Raw genomic sequence first — 19340 nt, 5'->3', positions numbered from 1 at the left:
ACAGTTAGATGCAGTCCTCACCAGTGTTACAAATACAACATACAAACATATAGGCCTGAGTTCACACTGCATTGGTTAACGGCCTCCCTGTAAAAAAACAAAACAAAGAAAAAAAAAACCTTTAAAAACTCGCTCTTTTTTTCTTTTTCTTCACTGACATAAAAAACAGTTACAATTTTGTCTTCCACAAAATGATCTTACAGAATATCAAAATATTCATCCTAGGGTTTGCAGAAGAAAAGTAAAAAATAGACAAAAACAAACAAACTCTGAGCTACAGGGAGTTACAGTTCATATAAAGAGTTTAAACTAAAAACAGACATTTATAGTTTTTACAGCCTTTGGATTAGAGGAAAATCGAATTGAGTCAATGTACTGTTTGACTGTTGATCTCCTTTGTGAACACCAAGAAGTTAGGCTTTTTACCTGTAAATTTGCTTTTAAGAATATTAAATTTAGCCAATAAAATTAAAAGATTTTAAATATATAGCTGTTAATTCAATTTATAGTTATCTTCTTGTATTTCTAACGAAATTAAAAAAGAAATGGCTCATGATTGAAATGAATTGCTGACCTCTGCTGTTCAGTATTTGATCTGACCCGGAACCAACACACAAAGGGTTAAAAGCGGTGGAGGCGGGACTTCCGCTACTGCAGGCTGTGTCTGGACTGTGATTGGTCGAAATATCAGACCGTCGAAACAACGTTTCACAAGAGGGAATTTTTCAAATCGAGAAGAGGCGCTCTTGTGTGAAGGGGAGAGGAGTCTAACAACACAAACAATGTACAGACCAGGGTATGTATTTCCGTATTTACATTAAACTCGATAATCGGCTAACAATTTGCGACTAGGCAATGTGTTAAAATGTTTCATTTTAAGTATCTTTCCACCGGCGTTTGTTCTTTAGATAAAGATAACTTAAATAGTCGAGATAACCAGGAGGCTACACAGCTTAGCTAAGGCTAATTGAGTTGTCTGGATGCCAAGTGGGCAACACCGGTGTCTGCGGGTATCATTGGCTTTTATAGTAACGTTACAGCTACGCTAACACTGATTCTCTGTTAAAACATAATGTAATTTAGGTTATCTTAACGCGTATTTAACGTCAATCGCAGCTTTCTGTTGACAGTCACCTGTGAATAGGCTAACAGTTACCTGCTTACGTTAGAAAGTAATTAGAGTGGTAGCTAACGTTAAGCGACGGGGACGAGTGGGCATATATTGGTCTAAACTCACAAAATGTTACACCAAACGTACAAAAGTATGTGGTCAACCCCGTCTACATACTTTTCTATACTTTTGTGAATTGGCTGTTTATCATTGTTATTTAAGAAAAAAGCTTAATACCAACTTAAAGCATACAATGATGTGTAAAGGACGGGTTCACAATTTTTCATGTCTGTCTTGTCTCTGACAATAGTCAGGTGCCCAAATGAACATTGAAACGTTATTCCTGATATAATCATTCCTTCTGTTCATACTGGCCATTAGAAGATCCCTTCATAATACACTTACAGTGTAGGGGTAAGTGATGGGGGCCAAAATCCACAGTCCTCCTTCTGGGCAGAAATGTTTATCTGAAGCTAATATAAAGCTTCATTTGTCCAAATTAGTCAAATCGAGAAGATATCTTTCAATGTTACAGTCTTTTTAGTGCCAAAGTCCCTCTTTTTGTTACTATACTTCCACCACAGCTCAACAGGGAAACATAAAGAGGGAATATGATGCTAAAAAGACTGTAAATGTGGCAGATATTCACTTGATATGATTAACTCAGACTGCTGAAGCCTCATATAAGCTTCAGATAAACTTTTAAATGTATTTTTACATAGACTGTGTGGACACACTGTGGATTTTTGGCCTCCATCACTTACATTGAAAGCACATTTGAAGGGGATCTTTTAATGTATGAACAGGATGAATGACTACAGCGAGGAAAACCTCTGTTCATATGACTGTTATTTTAAGACAGACTTGAAAAATTGTGAACCTATGCACTTTTGTGACAATGCTTTATCATAATTTGGGCTTGGCCCCTTAGTTATTTAAGCATTCAATTATATTTAAGACAATAGTGTGCTTCCAAGAGTTTGAGGAAGACCTTTCCCTGTTTCAGCATGACAATGCCTTAGTGCACAAAGCCTGATCCATAAAGAAACATTTCTCTAAATTTACTGTGGGAGAAGTTGACCAGCCTGCACAGAGCCCTGACCCCCTAAACAAATGTGTGGTGGCTCAATTTTTGGCATGTTATAAAATCTTGTGCAAAGCGCTCCCAGAAGAGTGGTGTTGTAACAGCATGTTGTTGTCTATGGTTTTGGAATGAAATGGTCAGCAGTCACACAAATGTAATGTGTGGGTGTCAACATACTTTTGGCCCCATAGTGTAAGTCACAGTAACCTAGGTGACTTATTGGAAGGATTTACAAGTGACATGTCTAACAATAACATGTACAATATGTTTTTGTATTTCCTTGTCACTCTCAGGAAAGGCAAGACTCCTCGGAAGCCTGGCCCAAAGAAGGCATCCAACATAGAGAAAGATCCAGTTGGAGTAAGTGAACACTTCAACACTCTTCACTAAGTAAATCATCACGCTGAAATAATAAGACATCACAGCACAAGTGCAGCTTGTTCTCCTGACTGAGCCATTCAAGGGAAAATTTACCCTAAAACAAAATTTACATTATACTAAGCTGCTAATTAGTTCAAACACACAATATGGATAAGAAGATTTTGAATGCTTATAGAGTCTTTAAGATATGAAATTCAAGTAGATGTTATTGAATGTAGAAATCAACAAGAAATCCCTCTCAAGAAATCAGAAGTGGCCTGCGTTCAAAATGTGTTTAATTCTCTTCATGCAGGTATACTGCCGTATACGTCCACTTGGCACAGAAGATGAGGAATGTTGTATTGAGATGATCAGCAGCTCGACTATTCAGCTGCATGCTCCTGATGGCCTTAAAGCCAACCGCAATGGAGAATACAAAGAGGTAAGTGTGTGCAGGTTATCTGAGCATGAAAGGCAAGCTTGACCATCTGTGATGTAGTTCAGTTCAACAAACATCTGCTCTGTACTTAGTTTATCTAGTTAAATGACTGTAAATCACACAGAAATTCAGTGGTCAGGTTATAGTTTTATACAGGAGAGACCTGAGTATCTTTGTGACACTAAGAGGTTTGGAAATGAAACATGACAATGGATATATCAATTTTAATAGAAACACATGTTTATTCATTTTTTTGTATAATCTTTTTTTCTTTATCCCATTAGATGCAATACTCATTTAAAAAAGTATTTGGTATTAATACCACTCAAATGGAGCTGTTTGAGGATGTTGCCAAGCCTCTAGTAGAGGATCTCATTCATTGTAAAAATGGTAAGTGAGCTAAAGATTTTTATCCTCTTTATCCTCTAGTGCTGAAATGACTACACATTTGAATAGTTTGGATTGTCGGTTAGACAAAACAGCAATATGGTGGGATCTGGTTTCTCTATTATCGGAAATTTAATAAACTTGACAAATTAAATGGAAACATAATCATCAGATTAATCTTTCATCCTTTGTGTTAATGTAAATGTAATATTCTGTGCTCATAGGTCTGCTGTTTACATATGGCGTTACTGGAAGTGGAAAGACTTACACCATGACCGGCTCGCCTGGAGATGGAGGACTCCTCCCTCGTTCCCTAGACATGCTCTTCAACAGTGTCGGCCCTTTCCAGGCCAAGAGATTTGTAAGACTTTTATTTATTAATGTTAGATCCTAGTAAAAGGGTTGAGTGTTTGGGGAGGGGTGTGACTCTGACTTTAAATGTTTTAAATCTCCCTCAGGTGTTTAAACCAGATGACAAAAATGGGATGGAGATCCAGAGTCAGGTTGATGCTCTCCTGGAGAGACAGAAGCGAGACAGTCAACCGTTAGTGCCCAAAACACCCTCCTCCAGGTAGTTATTTATTTCCCATATTACTTTCTGCACTGCTTTTGTTGTTAACACATATTGTTAAAATTTGAAGGAGCTGAATCTGAAGTTGTTGCTTTTCTTTGATTTTGTTTTTTAGGCAGAAGGCCGACCCTGAGTTTGTGGACATGATCAGCCCAGAAGAGGCATGCAAATCTGAGAATGTGGATGATGACTGTTGTTACAGCGTTTTTGTGTCCTACATCGAGGTCTATAACAACTACATCTACGATCTCCTCGAAGATGCTCCGTTTGACCCCATCAGACCAAAGTAAGAGACAAGATTTCACATGAGTGTTTTGAGCACAATGTCATATTGAAGGATTGGCTGTACAAAGCCTAATTGTATCCATATTTTTGGTTTTGCTTCTTGTATGACACAGAGACTCTACACAAATTGAGCTGGATCTGTACTCAACTGCACCCACAAAGTTACACCCTACTAATGTTCACTACAGATCATTATCTTGTGGTTGTGCAACCACTCAGTTCTGTTGTTTTCACATAGTCTGCAACCACAGTAGTGACAGTGTTCTATGTATGAATAAGTACTTTCAGACAGATTTTTTTTGTAGTTTTGTGTTGACAAGATGCACTTTTAAAAATCCTGTCTTTGCTAGGTGGCTTGGTGGAGGCACGCCTGTACGGAACACTGAGTTCACGTATGTGGCCCATAAACATACATACAGTACTGTTTATTTATAGTTGTAACTTGGCTGTAGCTGAAATGTCGCATACGTCATCAGTCGACTTCCATCCCATTAATCCAAAGCCCCGTGAATAGAATCTGTGACATACTGTAGCTTACTAGCTTTGTGTTATTCTGGTGGCTGCTGTCTTTTAGGATTTGCTCCCTGCTTTTACTGTAAGCGTTGAGATGTGCAATATGTCCCTGAATGGCTCGAGCTTGTGTGTAAATCCAGTGTGCATGTGTCTGTAACCTGAATGAAGTGTTCATATGTCTCCCTACATTGTGTATGATTGTAATGTTGATTCTAACTAACATTAAGTAGTTATAAGTTTAGCTTTTCTGCTTGTTTCACTAAAGAGACGCATAATTATGTAAGATTGTTTGAATATGTTGATTTATTAATTACACAAACATCTTTCAGACCACCTCAGTCCAAGATTCTGCGTGAAGATCAGAATCATAACATGTATGTGGCTGGCTGCACAGAAGTTGAGGTAAAATCTACAGAGGAGGCTTTTGAAGTCTTTTGGAAGGGTGAGTGGTAATAATAACTTTCTGTCTTATAGTTACATTTTGTTATATTTTTATTTTATCATATTTTATGTTATTGCGTGTGTTCCTCTAACATGCAGAACCATGTGAGTTTTACTAAACTTATGTATTAGGAGGCAGCCATGACTTTTCTTAGTTAAGAGTGGACACTGCTAATATGCAGTAGGGCACTTTTGAGATATAGCTTCCGGTTTTGGCCTTTATCAGCTTTTATCTTCATGGTTTATCAGACAAATCACCAGAGATAACTGGGCAAAGCAATACATCTTTTGACTTAATAAAGAAATTATTTGACCCATATTCTTACTGCTGTTATTATTGTCACACATTGTATTAATGCTGTTTCCAGGACAAAAGAAAAGAAGGATCGCCAACACTCAACTCAACCGTGAATCCAGTCGCTCACACAGTGTGTTCACTGTGAAGCTGGTCCAGGCACCTCTTGATGCTGATGGGGACCACATTCTACAGGTGACATGCAGCTCCAAAGTTACATATTGCATATATTACATTTTTCTAATTTATATACGTAAATACTTGTAATCGGTTTGCTTTCAAAGAGACAAGTCAGTCAACTTAATTGTCCAGCCAGTGCTTGGTGATGCTAACAGTCTGTTATTGTCCTTAAGGACAAAAACCAGGTGAATGTGAGCCAGCTGTGTTTGGTTGACCTGGCAGGCAGTGAGCGCACCAGCAGAACCAGAGCAGAAGGCAGCCGTCTCCGTGAAGCGGGTCAGTTTTTTTCTTACTGTTGATCTCTTTCTATAGTCAACCAGAGGTCTTTTCTGTGTCTATAGATTATTTCAGTTCATTCATTGTACTATATAATGTTTGTTCAGACACCAAATGTGTCTAGTAATGTCTCATTTGCATCTTCTTGACAGGTAACATAAATCAGTCCTTGATGACACTGCGAACATGTATGGAAGTCCTGCGTGAGAACCAGATGTGTGGAACCAATAAGGTTGGTATTTTGTTGTCTGTACGTCACTGTATCATCAGTCTTTTTTTTTTTTAACTGTTTATCTGTTTTATGTCTATGCAGAGTAATATTATTACTCTTCGAGTCCATAGTATTTATCAGTGGTTATTTTCCAGTATGTGCAGTTTCACTGAGCCTTTGTCCTCTTCCAGATGGTGCCATATAGGGACTCTAAAGTGACACATCTGTTTAAAAACTACTTTGATGGAGAAGGAAAAGTCAGGATGATTGTGTGTGTCAACCCAAAGGCTGATGATTATGAAGAAACGATGGTAAGACATTGAATTTTATTATCTTGTGTCTTTAATCTCATTTGCTTTCCCAGAAGAAAATGAACCAGCCATGCAACTGCCAACATTAAACCACAATAAATATTTGATAAGATATCACAGTATTTGTCATTATTTATTGAAGAAACCCTCAATGATTGTGTTGCAGTGCCCAATAAGTTTCAAGGCTGTCGGGTGCTATGAAAAATTACAGAATGTAACTTTAAGTATTAAATAGTGTTTTGTTATTTGTGTTGCAGCTGGTGATGCGGTTCGCAGAGATGACACAGGAGGTGGAGGTGGCGCGGCCAGTTGACCGGCCAATCTGTGGCCTTGCTCCAGGACGCAGACACAGAAACCAGGCTTTCAGAGATGAGTTATCACGTCGCCTGGAGGAGCGAGGAGGCCCCAGCAATGCTGGTAAGTCACCTTCAAATCTGTACTACTAGCTAATTGTGCTCCTGTCATCCTGTATTTTTACATGTCAGATAAGCATTTTGTAAGTGCAACTGTTTTATTTACTTTGTTTTTGATTTTACACAAACTGTTCCACGACTTACTCTGATTCCTACAATAGATGATCCAATTCTGCTGGATCCGCTCATTGAAAGCCTTCCAGCTCTGCCTCCATGTGAGTTGATGGATCCAGCTGATGATCAGACGCTGCCCCGCCTGATTGAGGTTCTGGAAAGGAGGCATCGTATCCGTCAGATGATGTCTGAGCAGTTCAACAAATCTGGTACAGACCCATTTTCTATGCAACAAATGATGGTCTTGTATATAGAGAGCCTACTTCATTGCTGATTTTATACAGTTTTCAGTGCAGCAGTGATGCATGAGTAAGTTTTCTAGAAGGCTACATATTTATTAACCTCTAGTTTGTCGTGGTTGTGACTGCTGCAGTCATTCAAAGTGGTCGATGACTTCCTAGAGAATCTAAAGTAGGTTTGGATATTCAGTCTTTATCTGAAATTAAATGATGTAATTATTACATCGATTTACAGAATTTCTCTGGACAGGTGCATGCTTGGTTATCAAAGAGATGTTAATAATACTTTAATTGTTTTAAAAGATTGTAGGTCCAATTTTTAAAAGTTCATGATTCAGGGAGGAATATAAGATGATTTAAGTGTTCATGGTAACACAATTTAATGCCAAAAATTAGGGGCATGGCATATTTATTTGTATAGTACATTTCATACTAAAGGGCAATTCATGGTGCTTTATATAGTACATTAAACATTAAAAAAGAAAAACGACATGAAGCATCCAAATGCAAATGTTTAAGAGTAGAAACCTTAAAAGGTAAAGAGGTAAAAGCAGTTAGGTGAGTACTTAAGGTTCAGTCAAACATCGTAACTTTGAACTTGCATTTGAGAAACGTTTTCAAGCCAAATGGTTAATCGCTGTGCATATATGTATACTCTTCTGCAGCCAGTACAATGAAGTCCATGCTCCAGCAGTTTGACGGTCAGCTCGGTGCAAAGGAGACTTTCATCCATGATCAGCAAAGCAAACTGAGCGAGAAGGACAAAGTTATCATCAGCCAGCGGGCGGAGATCGATCGATTAGAGAAAAAACACAAAACGCTGGAATACAAGGTATGTAGAGAAGCTTGTATATAAGCCATTTTCAACTAATGATCTCATCATGTTATATCAGTTTACATGGAAACTTTACAAAATTCTTCCACCTCTTCAGGTTGATATCCTGCAAAAAACAACTGACATGTATGAGCAGGACAAACGCTCACTTCAGCAGGAGCTGGACACCCGGGCGCAAAGGCTACAAATGGAGCTGACAGAGAGGAGGCGAATGGAGCAGCGAATGCAGGGCATGGTCACGGACACCAAGCTCAAGTGGGAGAAGGAGTGTGTAAGTGGAATTATTAATAATAGCCGTGCTGTTTGGGAATGTGTAGTCTGTATATGTCAATAGTTTTTTTATCTTTGGAGGTGTGTATGAATGTTCGTGCTAGGGTTGGGCAATATATCGATATTATATCTACTGTGATATGAGACTAGATTTGTCTTGGATATCGTTATATCGTGATATGGCATAAGTGTCTTTTCCTGGTTTTAAAGGCTGCATTACAGTAAAATGATGTAATTTTCTGAACTTACCAGACTGTTCTAGCTGTTCTATTTTTTTTGCCTTTACCCACTTAGTCATCACATCAACATTACTGATGATTATTTATCAAAAATCTCATTGTGTAAATATTTTATGAAAGCAACCATAGTCATCCTTACCACATTGCTGCGATATCGATATTGAGGTATTTGGTCAAAAATATCGTGATACTTGATTTTGTCCATAGCGCCCGATCCTAGTTTGTGTCATGCCATCCACTTCATATTCTAATACACAAGTGTCGTCACCGAACCTCTTGCTTTTCATTTATGCCCATTTTAACAGGATAGAGCAGCCACACAGCCCGTGTGGCTTGTAAAAAGTAGCTAATGGTCTGTGTGTGTGTTTGTTTTTTTTTTGTTTGTTTGTTTTCTTCCAAAAGTTATATTTACAGTAAGTGTTACTCATCAAAACTTACAGAGGTGTTTTACTTGGAGACTGATCTTTTTTTATTTTTATTTTTTTTTATTAGAAATTTGAATTCTTCATTCTTTACATCCATGTTGCTTGCAGTTGTCTTCTTCTTCCCTGCCTTTAGTGGTGCATTGCTGCATTTTTTGATACATTATAGCCACCTGAAGATTGTTTGAAAATTTTTAAAATGTAAAAACCAGTGGCAGGACTGTATAGACAAACAAAACAGGGACCCACTCTAAAAAAAACACTAAAAAAAAAACCCTGCTCCGTAGCGCTACTAAAGTTAAGAAAAACATCAGGGTACTTTCAATGGATGGTGTTGTTGTATTATGAAGCACAGGGTACTCCTCAAAACAACAGGTGGTAATTTAGTATTCTTCACTGTATTACAGAACAAAATGTGTTTTTGTGTTAATAAAACATAGATCAAAATTTAAAGCTGCCATGATGTCACAAAGTTTTTATCTCACTGGTGTTTTCTAATTAGGAGAGGCGAGTTAATGCCAAGCAGCTCGAGATGCAGAACAAGTTGTGGGTGAAGGATGAAAAGTTGAAGCAGCTCAAAGCCATAGTGACAGAGAGCAGCAGCGGCAGCCGTCCCGCTGAGCGTCCAGAGAAGCCTGAGAGACCCTCAAGGGAGAGAGACCACAACATTGGCAAGAAGAGGTCTGCCTCACCATCGCCACTTCCTGTGAGTCATTCACTTGGTTTACTACCTTTTCCATCAGTTATCACTCTCTTTTGACTCTGAATTTACCTTGAAAACTTTGCATGCTACTAATTTTGTGATAATCTTCAACAGAAATTCGAAGATTACTGTGCTTACTGTGTACACCAGCTTCTTTTTTGTGTATTTGTGTCAATCTGGAGACTCCCTTAACATCCACAATGCTTTGGCCTCATCCCCTCATCACTTTTCAGGACTTCAGCCAAACTCCTTCCAGCCATAATCGAGCCAATGTTAGGGCAGTTCAGGACCCATACCCCACCTCCTCCTCCCCCTCCTCTTCGTCCTCCTCCTTTTCCACCACCACCTCCTCTTCAGCTTATCCTTCGGTAGCTTCCTGCATCTCAGACTGGGAACAAAGGTTCCCCGTAGACTCCAGCAGCCAGGGTAGGCAGTTTGGGACCCCTCAGTACAGGAGCCGGACTCCCGCCCCATGCCACAGCACCAGCAGCGTGGGTCGTAGGAGAGGCCAGCGCTGGGCCCCAGACACTGAGGCCCCTGCTACAACTCTTGTCTATGGGCTAGACCTAGAGGCAGGCACAAGGGTTAGTGTGTGTGTGTGTGTTAGAACCTAGATGTCCTTAAGAGTCTGTCTAGTTTTGTTCTGACCTCCTGTAGTTTAAGCTTTGCCTTGGTAGAACTGCACCCATAATGTTCTGAGTAAGTATCTGCTTGAGTAGAAATGCATTAAGAAGAGGCCCAGCATTAGTGTAAACTGCTGTTTTCTCTTATCCAGACTTTAAGGCAGACTGATCTGTTGTGCTTAAATCTTCTGGACTTGCATTGTGAGCCTTTCAAGTAGTGTCGTTAGAAGAAGTTGTATCATGCTTGTAGTCCTTTCTGTTGCCTGCTTTCTGAACCTTTAGAATAGATTTTTTTCCTCTGCACAGTAGCATTACAGGTTCTACAGACTTAAAGCTGCACCACTTAAAAAATGCAAAAACTGACCTAGGTTTTTTCATTTAGGTTCCTTCATTGGAAATCAAAATGCACTTAAATATCTGTTTTTGTTTTGCTACAGTGTTGACTGATGTAGACTAAATCTGAGTGACCATAGAAATTGGGCAAAAAAATGGATGGAAATGGATGAGCAAAAACCACAAATGTACTTGTACTGTAACATATTAGTCGAAGTGAAAGGCTTGGTTACTCTGTGTAAAGTTTCCCAGACATTACATAGATTGATTTGGTACTTGTGAACACAGATGATTTTGTTATGTCTAACACTTCACTGTTGTCGTTTTAAAACCAATGTTAAACCCAGTATCAGTCACCTTGTGCTTTAGAAAACATCTTTCATCTAATCTAAACTAGGGATGCAACAATTATCGACTTTGATGGTACGATTATAGTCTGAGGAAAAATCACACTTTTACAATTATTATGTATTAGTTTATTTCACAACACTACAAATGGATGAAATCACATGAACATTTTTAATTAGAGGTTTTATTGTATATTTTCCCCACAACATTTCTTTGTTGGCATTTATTTTTAGTAGTTGCTTATTATTAATATAAGATTAAGATTAAATTTATTGATCCTTAAGGGAAAATATTACTAATGTAGGTAATAAACTGAATCGTTATTATCATCAGTTGTGATCCATGCTGAGTTTTTAGTTCATTTTTAATAATCTTAATATAATTTAATCTAATTTAATAAGTAATCTAATTTTACATGTGGCCTGAGAAAATCCTGTCTATTGTCTTTGTTGTTGTTTTTTGGTGTTTTTTTTAGTTAAAATGGGGAAAAAAAGAAATTGAGAACATCTCTTATGCAGGTGTTATTAATCACTGGAATTAAATGAATTAGATCCCCTATAGTGATAAAAGTCTTCAGGTTCCTAATGTTAAGTTATTCTTATCCACCTACCATACCTAGCATTTACTCAACACAGATGGGAGGAAACAACAGGATGTAAATGGTCGCACTGAAGCCCTCAAGGGCATTACATGCCGTTTTGTTTAGCGTTAATTTATAAATGGTGTAATGCTCCTTTTCCTGCTTTATTTAAATCGTACTGAAAGCCCAACTCATGGCTACTTTGTTGATTGTAAGTGACACTTTTATATTTAATTCCTTACCAAATCAACGTTTCATTAAGTAACTTGCCACTAAAGTCATGATTTTTTAGCTTAGTTATTACTTGGTGTATTACCTTCACTGGAGCATGTACAGCTGGGTGGTGATCTTGAAGATGTTTCATTAAGTTCAACGTGCCGGATCCTTTAGCAGCAACTTTTCTTTGGCAAGTTTACAAACTGGAGATCTGTCTTGAATAACCCCCTGGCCATTCCTTATTTATCCAAGATACTCTCACAGATGATTTAAGGCATTTTTTTGGTGGATACGTTTCAATGTTGAGTCCCTCGGCCATTGTCGACATGTGTTACCTCCTTCAGCTAATTTAGCCCCTCACAAGCATAAATAAGGGGAGTCGCTCTTGTGACGTCGTGTAACTTGAGTACCTGAACTTGTTGCATTTTAAGCTGGTAAACCAGGTTCCACCTGCAGTCTGCTGCTTACACCTATGGATGTTTTTTTAACACAGTTGTCTAGTTTTGTTTAATTTTCCTCACAGCACAACTTTTGTTCATCATAAATAATTAACCATAATGTCCCTGTTTAGAGAGAAACACTTGCTGTAGCCTTTATAGTTACAAAACCAAGATGTTTTAAAGTGCGGTCAATCGTGAAATCGGTTAATCGCTGCATCACTAAACACCTGTGCTTTCTTTTTGCATGTAGTCTCATATTCCTAGACCCATTTCCACATTTCTGCTGCTTTGCATGTTAATTTTCATCAATTCTGCTGGGCCGCTTTCCTTGCCGTGGGTGTTTTTATAGGCACTGTTTTGAAAAAAAAATGTATGACTGGAAGTAGAGTTGCAACGATTAGTTGACTAATTGGTTAGACAATCGTCCGAAATATAATTGTCACCAGTTCTGATAATCTTTAAATGTGGAGGTGCCACAATACCTTGAAGTAGTTCTCTCCCTGAAATGGAAAAATTAATGTGTTAAAAATTTCTCTCCAGTGGACATGCCCCTGCCCCTCTATGACTTCCAGTTGTACATTAATTTTCAATGCAAGCGAAAACCTTCACTACAAACCGCGACAATCTTTAAATGGTCTCTGTTGGTGTCACTTGTAATTAACTTCCTGGTTTGTCTTTCTCGCACTGGGATCATCAGACGGCTCCGCCAGTTCGTCCAACGCACAGGCGCTCACAATCTGCGGGTGGGGAGAAATGGGTAGACCACAAACCATCTTCTAATTTGGACCTAGACACTGTCATGCAGCCAATCATACCCAATGCAATCAAGGTGTCGACCCCGAACGAGAAAGCTCTGTCTAAATGCCACAAGTATGTGCTTAGACATCAAGAGCTTGCCTCCGACGGGGAGATCGAGACCAAGTTGATCAAGGTAAAATGACTCAAGTACTTAATTTGACACCTCTTGATTGTTTTATTTGTTGCATGAATTTGACTAGGACTTAATCACATTTTATTTGATTTCACATTGGGATCGTGTTTCAGACAATCAATGGGACACTCCTACTTGTTTTTGCTACATGTTTCTTTGTGGATTCTCCTTTGAATCCATGTGAGTTTGTTGTTTTTGTTTTACTTCCTCAGGGCAATGTCTTTAAAACCAGAGGTGGAGGACAAGCTGTGCAGTTTACAGACATTGAGACACTAAAACAAGAGTGCCCAACTGCACCAAGGTACTGTATGTATGTTTACTATAATACATACCCGCAGGAATATATTGCTAGTACTGCTGTGAGTGTGTGTTTATATGCAAACTTCTTACAGAATAATAAGTTTATTACTGTTACTTAAATGTTTCATTTAATGTACACAATGTTCAGTTGACTTTTAAAAAAATTGACAGCATCATGATTGATATGTGTATTCTGGCTGAAACAATTCAATTACTTCAGGTCCAAACATGTAAAGAAAAATGTAAAATTCATTTAAGGGCCACATATGTTTTGCTCTTGCAGCAAGAACAATTTGCAGGTTAAAGCCATTAACAACCCACAGAATATCTCCTCACTGAAATATACTGACTGAAAGAGAATGGAAAGAGTGTCTGTCTCTCTCCTCAAAAACGGGTGGATTTACAACAAACTTGTAATAGAATTAATTGTAGCTGGTTATTTTGTTGATTAAATCAACCTAGTTAACAACTTGGTCATATGCTTTTAACTTTAAGTTAAAAGTTTGTGATATTGAATAGGTTAAAAGTACATGTTAATGCACAGAGATTCATGTAATTCATCTGGCCATTATTTTTTTATATAATCAATACTAACAAATCCTAATTATATCTATTGTGAGTCAAATTTGTGAAATAAAATTCAACATCAAGTGGTGGCGATTACTTTTTGTAGGCGTTTTGTTACTTTTCGTCCACAGAACTGACAGACTCTTTTTGTTTCAGTCGCAAGAGGAGATCAGGATCCTCAGAGGGACCCGCTCAAATGGACGACACAGAAAACAGGGTGAGCTCTCAATTGCTTAACTGAAAAAAAAAAAAATCAAATTACTGTTAAATTATGCCTGTGCTTACATGTCTAGGCATTGCTAATTATTGCCTTTAGCCACTGATTTTATTTTATTTTTTAAGAAAACTGATAACACTTTTCCTCCCAATAGGCTCCGATGGCAAGCACAAGTTTGGCTGTTGGGTATCAGAAGTAAGTAAATAAAAACATGAGTGTGCACTGTTGCCATGTTATATGCTGTTAACTTGGATTTAAAATTAGGCCTTTTAATGTTTTGTACTTTTTTCTTTCTTCCAGACGCAGAAAGCCTTGAGTCGCTGTACATATGAAGGAACTTTTTTTCCTGATTGAAAACATGCAGGATTTTGTCTGCTGTCTATCGGAGCAGTGAAGGGAACACCAAGTACACTATGCATCTTTTTGAGAAACAAAGCTTTTTTTTTGTATTATGTTTGATCTTATTACAAATTTTTAGAGTGCTTTAATAATTTAATCATCGCCAGAATTACATCGATTTAAGAAATGTAGAATATTTCACTTACAATGTGCTGAATTAGTCTGCTTTATTCCTTTTTTTGAATACAATGATAACCTCTTAAAGGCATGGACATAATAAATACCCAAATGTAAAAATGTCATGATAAAAGACAATGTTTTATTACTTAAACTTTTTACCACCACCCAAAGATTAGAATATTAGAGCTTTAGAAAATGTTATATTTTTTTAAATGAATAGTGCTATTTCCTGCCTTTTCTTTTGTTTTTTTTTAGAAATACAATGTGTCAAGAATCGACTGTAAATATAGAGGTGCTAAGTAGGTTTTGCTTAAATCACTTTTCTGACTAACTGCAAATAAGTATTATGAAGCTCAGATGAACAACTCAGATGTGTAACACACTACTCCTGGTACTCTTGGTACCACACTCGATGGCATTAAATTTATTTGAACACAAAAACTTGTCATGATGATTTCTTAATCCACAAATCAAGACAGAAGGGCTGACATGATGAAACTTTGGGAACTTTAAAAAATATTAAAATATGCAAAAACAAGCTTTTTACCAAGTAATGATTGTTGATTTTTACCTGAAAAGCTGTAAATTCAGTATTTGCATAAGAATGTTTTTCACACGACAGGCTAAATAAACAAATGTCTTAATTTTTAATTTTGTTTTGATATTATGAGTTTTACTTTGACTAAATGAAAAACAAGTGGACAGTAAAATGGCTGGCATTATTGAATCCCAATTCTAAAAATACTGGATAGATTTTAAAAAATTGCAGTCATAGTACATTAATGCCTTTAATTGACTTTGATGACCCACTGTTAAGCTGTACAAAGACCATTCAATAACATGTAATTCATACTTTGTTCATGCTTTAGTTTGAAAACTAAATTTATGCCTGTTAATCCTGATTACACATGAGAGCAATACATGTTTTACAAACTTCTATCTGACCTTTTCTGTTAGACATGACAGATAAATTAAATACTTCTTGCCACTGACTGGTTGCTAAGCAGAAGCCTCGCTTTATGTAGCCAATATGTCAAGCTTTCTGAAGCTTTTATGTATGTTATTGTGCTACAGGAAGGATAAGTGTATTAACAGGAATATTATTTGAAATCCACTCTGCTGAAACAGTCTGATCAAACAACAGCGATTGCCATGCACACATTCAGCAGATGGGAGAGAAAACCTGTAGTTTGCAATGTGAACAGCAGGTGGAACTAAATGCCTTCAGAAAGCACATATTTCTGGCCGTTCATCATTGAAGTGCCTCTGATCTGCTTGAAATATCTAAGACTTGGGTTTACAACTTCCTGAAGCTCAATCTGCTTTGATATTTATTATTATTATTATTATTTAAAAAAAACACTGCTAACCCTATAACTCACTTTACTCTCTACAAGTTACTTTCCATACCTGAAATGACCTAATATTGCAACCAATTACAAGGAAAGTGACTCGTTCAAGAAAGTGAATTGCACTCTATTTAGTCACTGCCACGGACTGTAGACAGCTTGTACTTCCCAGAATATCCTGCTGCATCATTGGTATCATTTCACAGTGAATACCTGACAGCCAAGATGTTGAGGTCACTGATTTACTGAACTACTTCTCTGCCTGGATGATGAGCTGTCATTAATGTCTCTTTAAGACGGAAATTGCAGCATTTTCACTTCACAGCAAATGAAGCTGAATATTATCCGTGGTAATGGGCAATGTGCACTTGACAAACTTTCTATGGAAGGCAATTTGGTTACTGGAACTGATTGATCAAATATGAGTTGTTAATTTTTCTCTATTTAGAGACTTCCGAACATGAAGTCATACATGCTGCCCGCTCACTTGGACAACTTTTTTGTTTCGAGGGTTATGGCCTAAAATCTCAGATTTCACATTATTAACACCTGGTGTTTTCTTGTTGAATAAGTTTTAGTTGATTTTTTGCCTATACACACCTGTCATAAGACTTTGATAGGTCTTCAGGCTAACCAAGGGCCACTTTCTATATGAGGAAAATTTCGCAAGGTGTTGTAACAAGACTATGATTTTCTGTTTGGTGACAGATTATTGATGTTGTATATTTTCATCTAGGTTAAGTAACCAAATGTGTTCAAAACAAACATATAATCAAATAAGACAAAGATTCTACAGCCATGCTAGTGGGTCTGTAAAGCTGTACAGTGGTGCTTATATCTGCATGCAAACATGTTCACAATGACTATGCTAACTTGGTGATGTTTAGCAAACATGTTTAGCGTTGCCATGCTAACATTTGCTAATAAGCACTAAACAAAAGGCTGATGGGAATGCGATTAGCTTAGGAGGTATTAAGTCACAAATCAAACAACTGGACAAATTTAAATGACCTATGATAACGTTGGATGAAAAGGATAATCAAAGTTGTGGGAAACATGAACACGATGGGAATCCATCCAATAGTTGTCAAGACATTCACTAATTCACTAAAAGCCCCAAATGTCAATCTGCTGGTTGTGCTAAAGGAAAAATCAGGGGATCTCCAAAGTCATTGGAATTCATCCTCTGGGAACCAAGAGTGTCTGTACCAAATTTTACAGCAATCCATCAAATAGTTGTTGAGCTGTTTCCATCTGGACTAAAGTGGTGGACTGACAAACTGACAGTGCCCTCTGTGTCGCCTTGCTGCCAACATGGCTAAAAATAAATGCATCTATTCTTTGTATTTTACTTTATATCATGATATTGAAGTGCCTTCAATATGACCCACTTTTTAATCAAAAATAAGTTTACGTAACTAAGTAAAACTAAATGATACAAATTATTATTAAATAATAAAATTAAATGCTATATACTAATATCTTCAATCGATGGTTGACAATATGTTAAATTTAGACAAATAAAGCTATAGACAAGTGTTTAATAAATTGCTCTGTTAGTTCTTGGCTCACAATATGTTAATGTGCTGCAATTTATAAAAAATAAAAAAAAAATGGTGACGAGGCTAATGCACTGCCTTTCCTGTGCTAATTTGTGGTGTCCACAGGATATCCATCCTGTGATTTGGCCCTACCAGTTTGAGCACCAGCTAAAAGTGGTAAGAATGTGGGAAATGGCTATCAGCGGATCTTAACCCTTGTCTCCAACCCTGTCTGTGAAAATATTGACCCTTCCTTTCTTGCCTGTTTAACTAGCCAGCCTTTAGGCAGTGTAGGGGCAAATACCACATGACAGCACTGCTTTACTAAATGGCTTCTTTAACTCAAACACTCACTAATGGCTGCTTAAACATGGTTCCTTTTATCTGTTGTGGGCCTTGTGTTTGCTTTGGAACATTATATTAGATCGGTCACCTTTTTGTGTACCGCTGAGTGTGAAAGTGAGAGATTGCAAAACACTGTATTTGAGGTTTGAGGCTTTTACTCACACAGAGATATGGATGGTTGATGTACAAGTAAAGAAAACGGGGAAAAGCAAACATACTGTTCAGTAATGGTTATGGTATGGGAGGCTTAATTCAACTAGACTTTCTGTCACACCAGTGGACATAACTGCAATTTTTCCCCACTGTAAATTCCAGTTTCAAAGTTTTATTTTTATATCCTCAATGTTTCTCCACACAGAAACGCTGACGTCTCATGGATGGTCATCATCAGTTTATATATATATAATATTTTAACTTTGACAAATAAAACAGCTCTTTTTGCAGTCTTCTTCACCAGGTCTAGTTGTCTAGAAAGCTCTGGTATAATTTAGTAAGTGGACTTTTTTAAAGAGCCCCCCCAGACATGTTTTAAGATGCATATAAAATGCTCTACTTTGAATAATAATTTGTGTGTGATATGGCTTTTCTCCACAAACAAAGTTCAATTATCTTGTTAAAATCCTTAAAATTACATCAACTCCTCATTAAAAATTTAAAAATCTATAAATATGTAAATATATTTCATTTCAGAAGTTTAACTGCTGGATGCAAGATGTCTCCTACTTCACTGAAAAGTCCATTTTCAGTGTATGTGCACTGAGGCTTCAAGTTTCCAAAATTACACTTATGTAAGTTGAATATTGGACCAGAATTGGCTTCCAAACTATTTGTGAAGTCACAAATCATGCTTGTAGGCACATGCTTAAAATTAGATTTTCAGTGATCACAGAGAAACTTTCCACTTTCAGGAGATGAATGTGAAAACAGCTTCTAGTGTCAAACACGTACATCATTCTGCACAGTGAAGCTCAAACACTCAACTGTAGGAACAAGAAGAAAAACATATTTTTGAGTGGAGGGGGACTTTAAGTTTTGTTTTGTTTTTTGTTACTTTCCAAAGTCAAGAATAAACTTGCACATTTCAACTTTGGTCGGTATTAATCTTTTGTCCATGCCATCGGTTTGGCAGGGTGTATGGCGGATGGCCACGGGCCTTGGCCACTATGGCTGTGGAGAAGCCAGTCAGAAGCATAACTGACTTTGCACCTATAATTTTTCCTTGACAAAGCCCTAAAAAGGGAGAAAAATCACTTTGTATAATATGTAAACGTTTCTTTAATTTACAAATTATACGTTTACTGAGGAGGTTCTGTAACTATGGTAACCAGGGTT

The 19340-nt window shown here is 37.4% G+C and overlaps 1 protein-coding gene across 5 annotated transcripts; it reads left to right on the top strand.

Annotated features, from left to right (window-relative positions):
- Positions 1 to 691: 691 nt before the first annotated feature.
- On the top strand, positions 692 to 15214 carry LOC122984153 (kinesin-like protein KIF23). 5 transcript variants are annotated; one of them, XM_044354483.1, is made up of 24 exons: positions 692 to 796; positions 2489 to 2555; positions 2869 to 2997; positions 3279 to 3384; positions 3606 to 3742; positions 3840 to 3952; positions 4068 to 4238; positions 4588 to 4629; positions 5080 to 5192; positions 5560 to 5681; positions 5840 to 5942; positions 6095 to 6174; positions 6345 to 6464; positions 6722 to 6881; positions 7039 to 7200; positions 7896 to 8062; positions 8163 to 8336; positions 9499 to 9702; positions 9933 to 10283; positions 12937 to 13170; positions 13383 to 13471; positions 14194 to 14254; positions 14409 to 14449; positions 14555 to 15214. In XM_044354483.1, exons 1-24 carry the CDS (start codon positions 783 to 785, stop codon positions 14568 to 14570), a joined length of 2976 nt encoding a protein of 991 aa, XP_044210418.1. In that variant the 5' UTR covers positions 692 to 782; the 3' UTR covers positions 14571 to 15214. The 5 variants fall into 5 exon arrangements, with proteins under 5 accessions (XP_044210418.1, XP_044210425.1, XP_044210431.1 ...); XM_044354490.1 differs by lacking the exon at positions 4588 to 4629 and having other exon boundaries at positions 693 to 796; XM_044354496.1 differs by lacking the exon at positions 12937 to 13170 and having other exon boundaries at positions 693 to 796.
- Positions 15215 to 19340: the final 4126 nt, after the last annotated feature.

This window comes from Thunnus albacares, chromosome 1 (assembly GCF_914725855.1).
Source record: "Thunnus albacares chromosome 1, fThuAlb1.1, whole genome shotgun sequence".
Lineage (NCBI taxonomy): Eukaryota > Metazoa > Chordata > Actinopteri > Scombriformes > Scombridae > Thunnus > Thunnus albacares.
This window is presented reverse-complemented; position numbering and strand designations above follow the sequence as displayed.

Bases quoted from the DNA above. Each gene is read 5' to 3' on its own strand.
- LOC122984153 (XM_044354483.1), top strand. The intron at 2,998-3,278 runs GTAAGTGTGTGC...TTATCCCATTAG, and splicing joins GCAATGGAGAATACAAAGAG to ATGCAATACTCATTTAAAAA. The intron at 10,284-12,936 runs GTTAGTGTGTGT...TGGGATCATCAG, and splicing joins ACCTAGAGGCAGGCACAAGG to ACGGCTCCGCCAGTTCGTCC.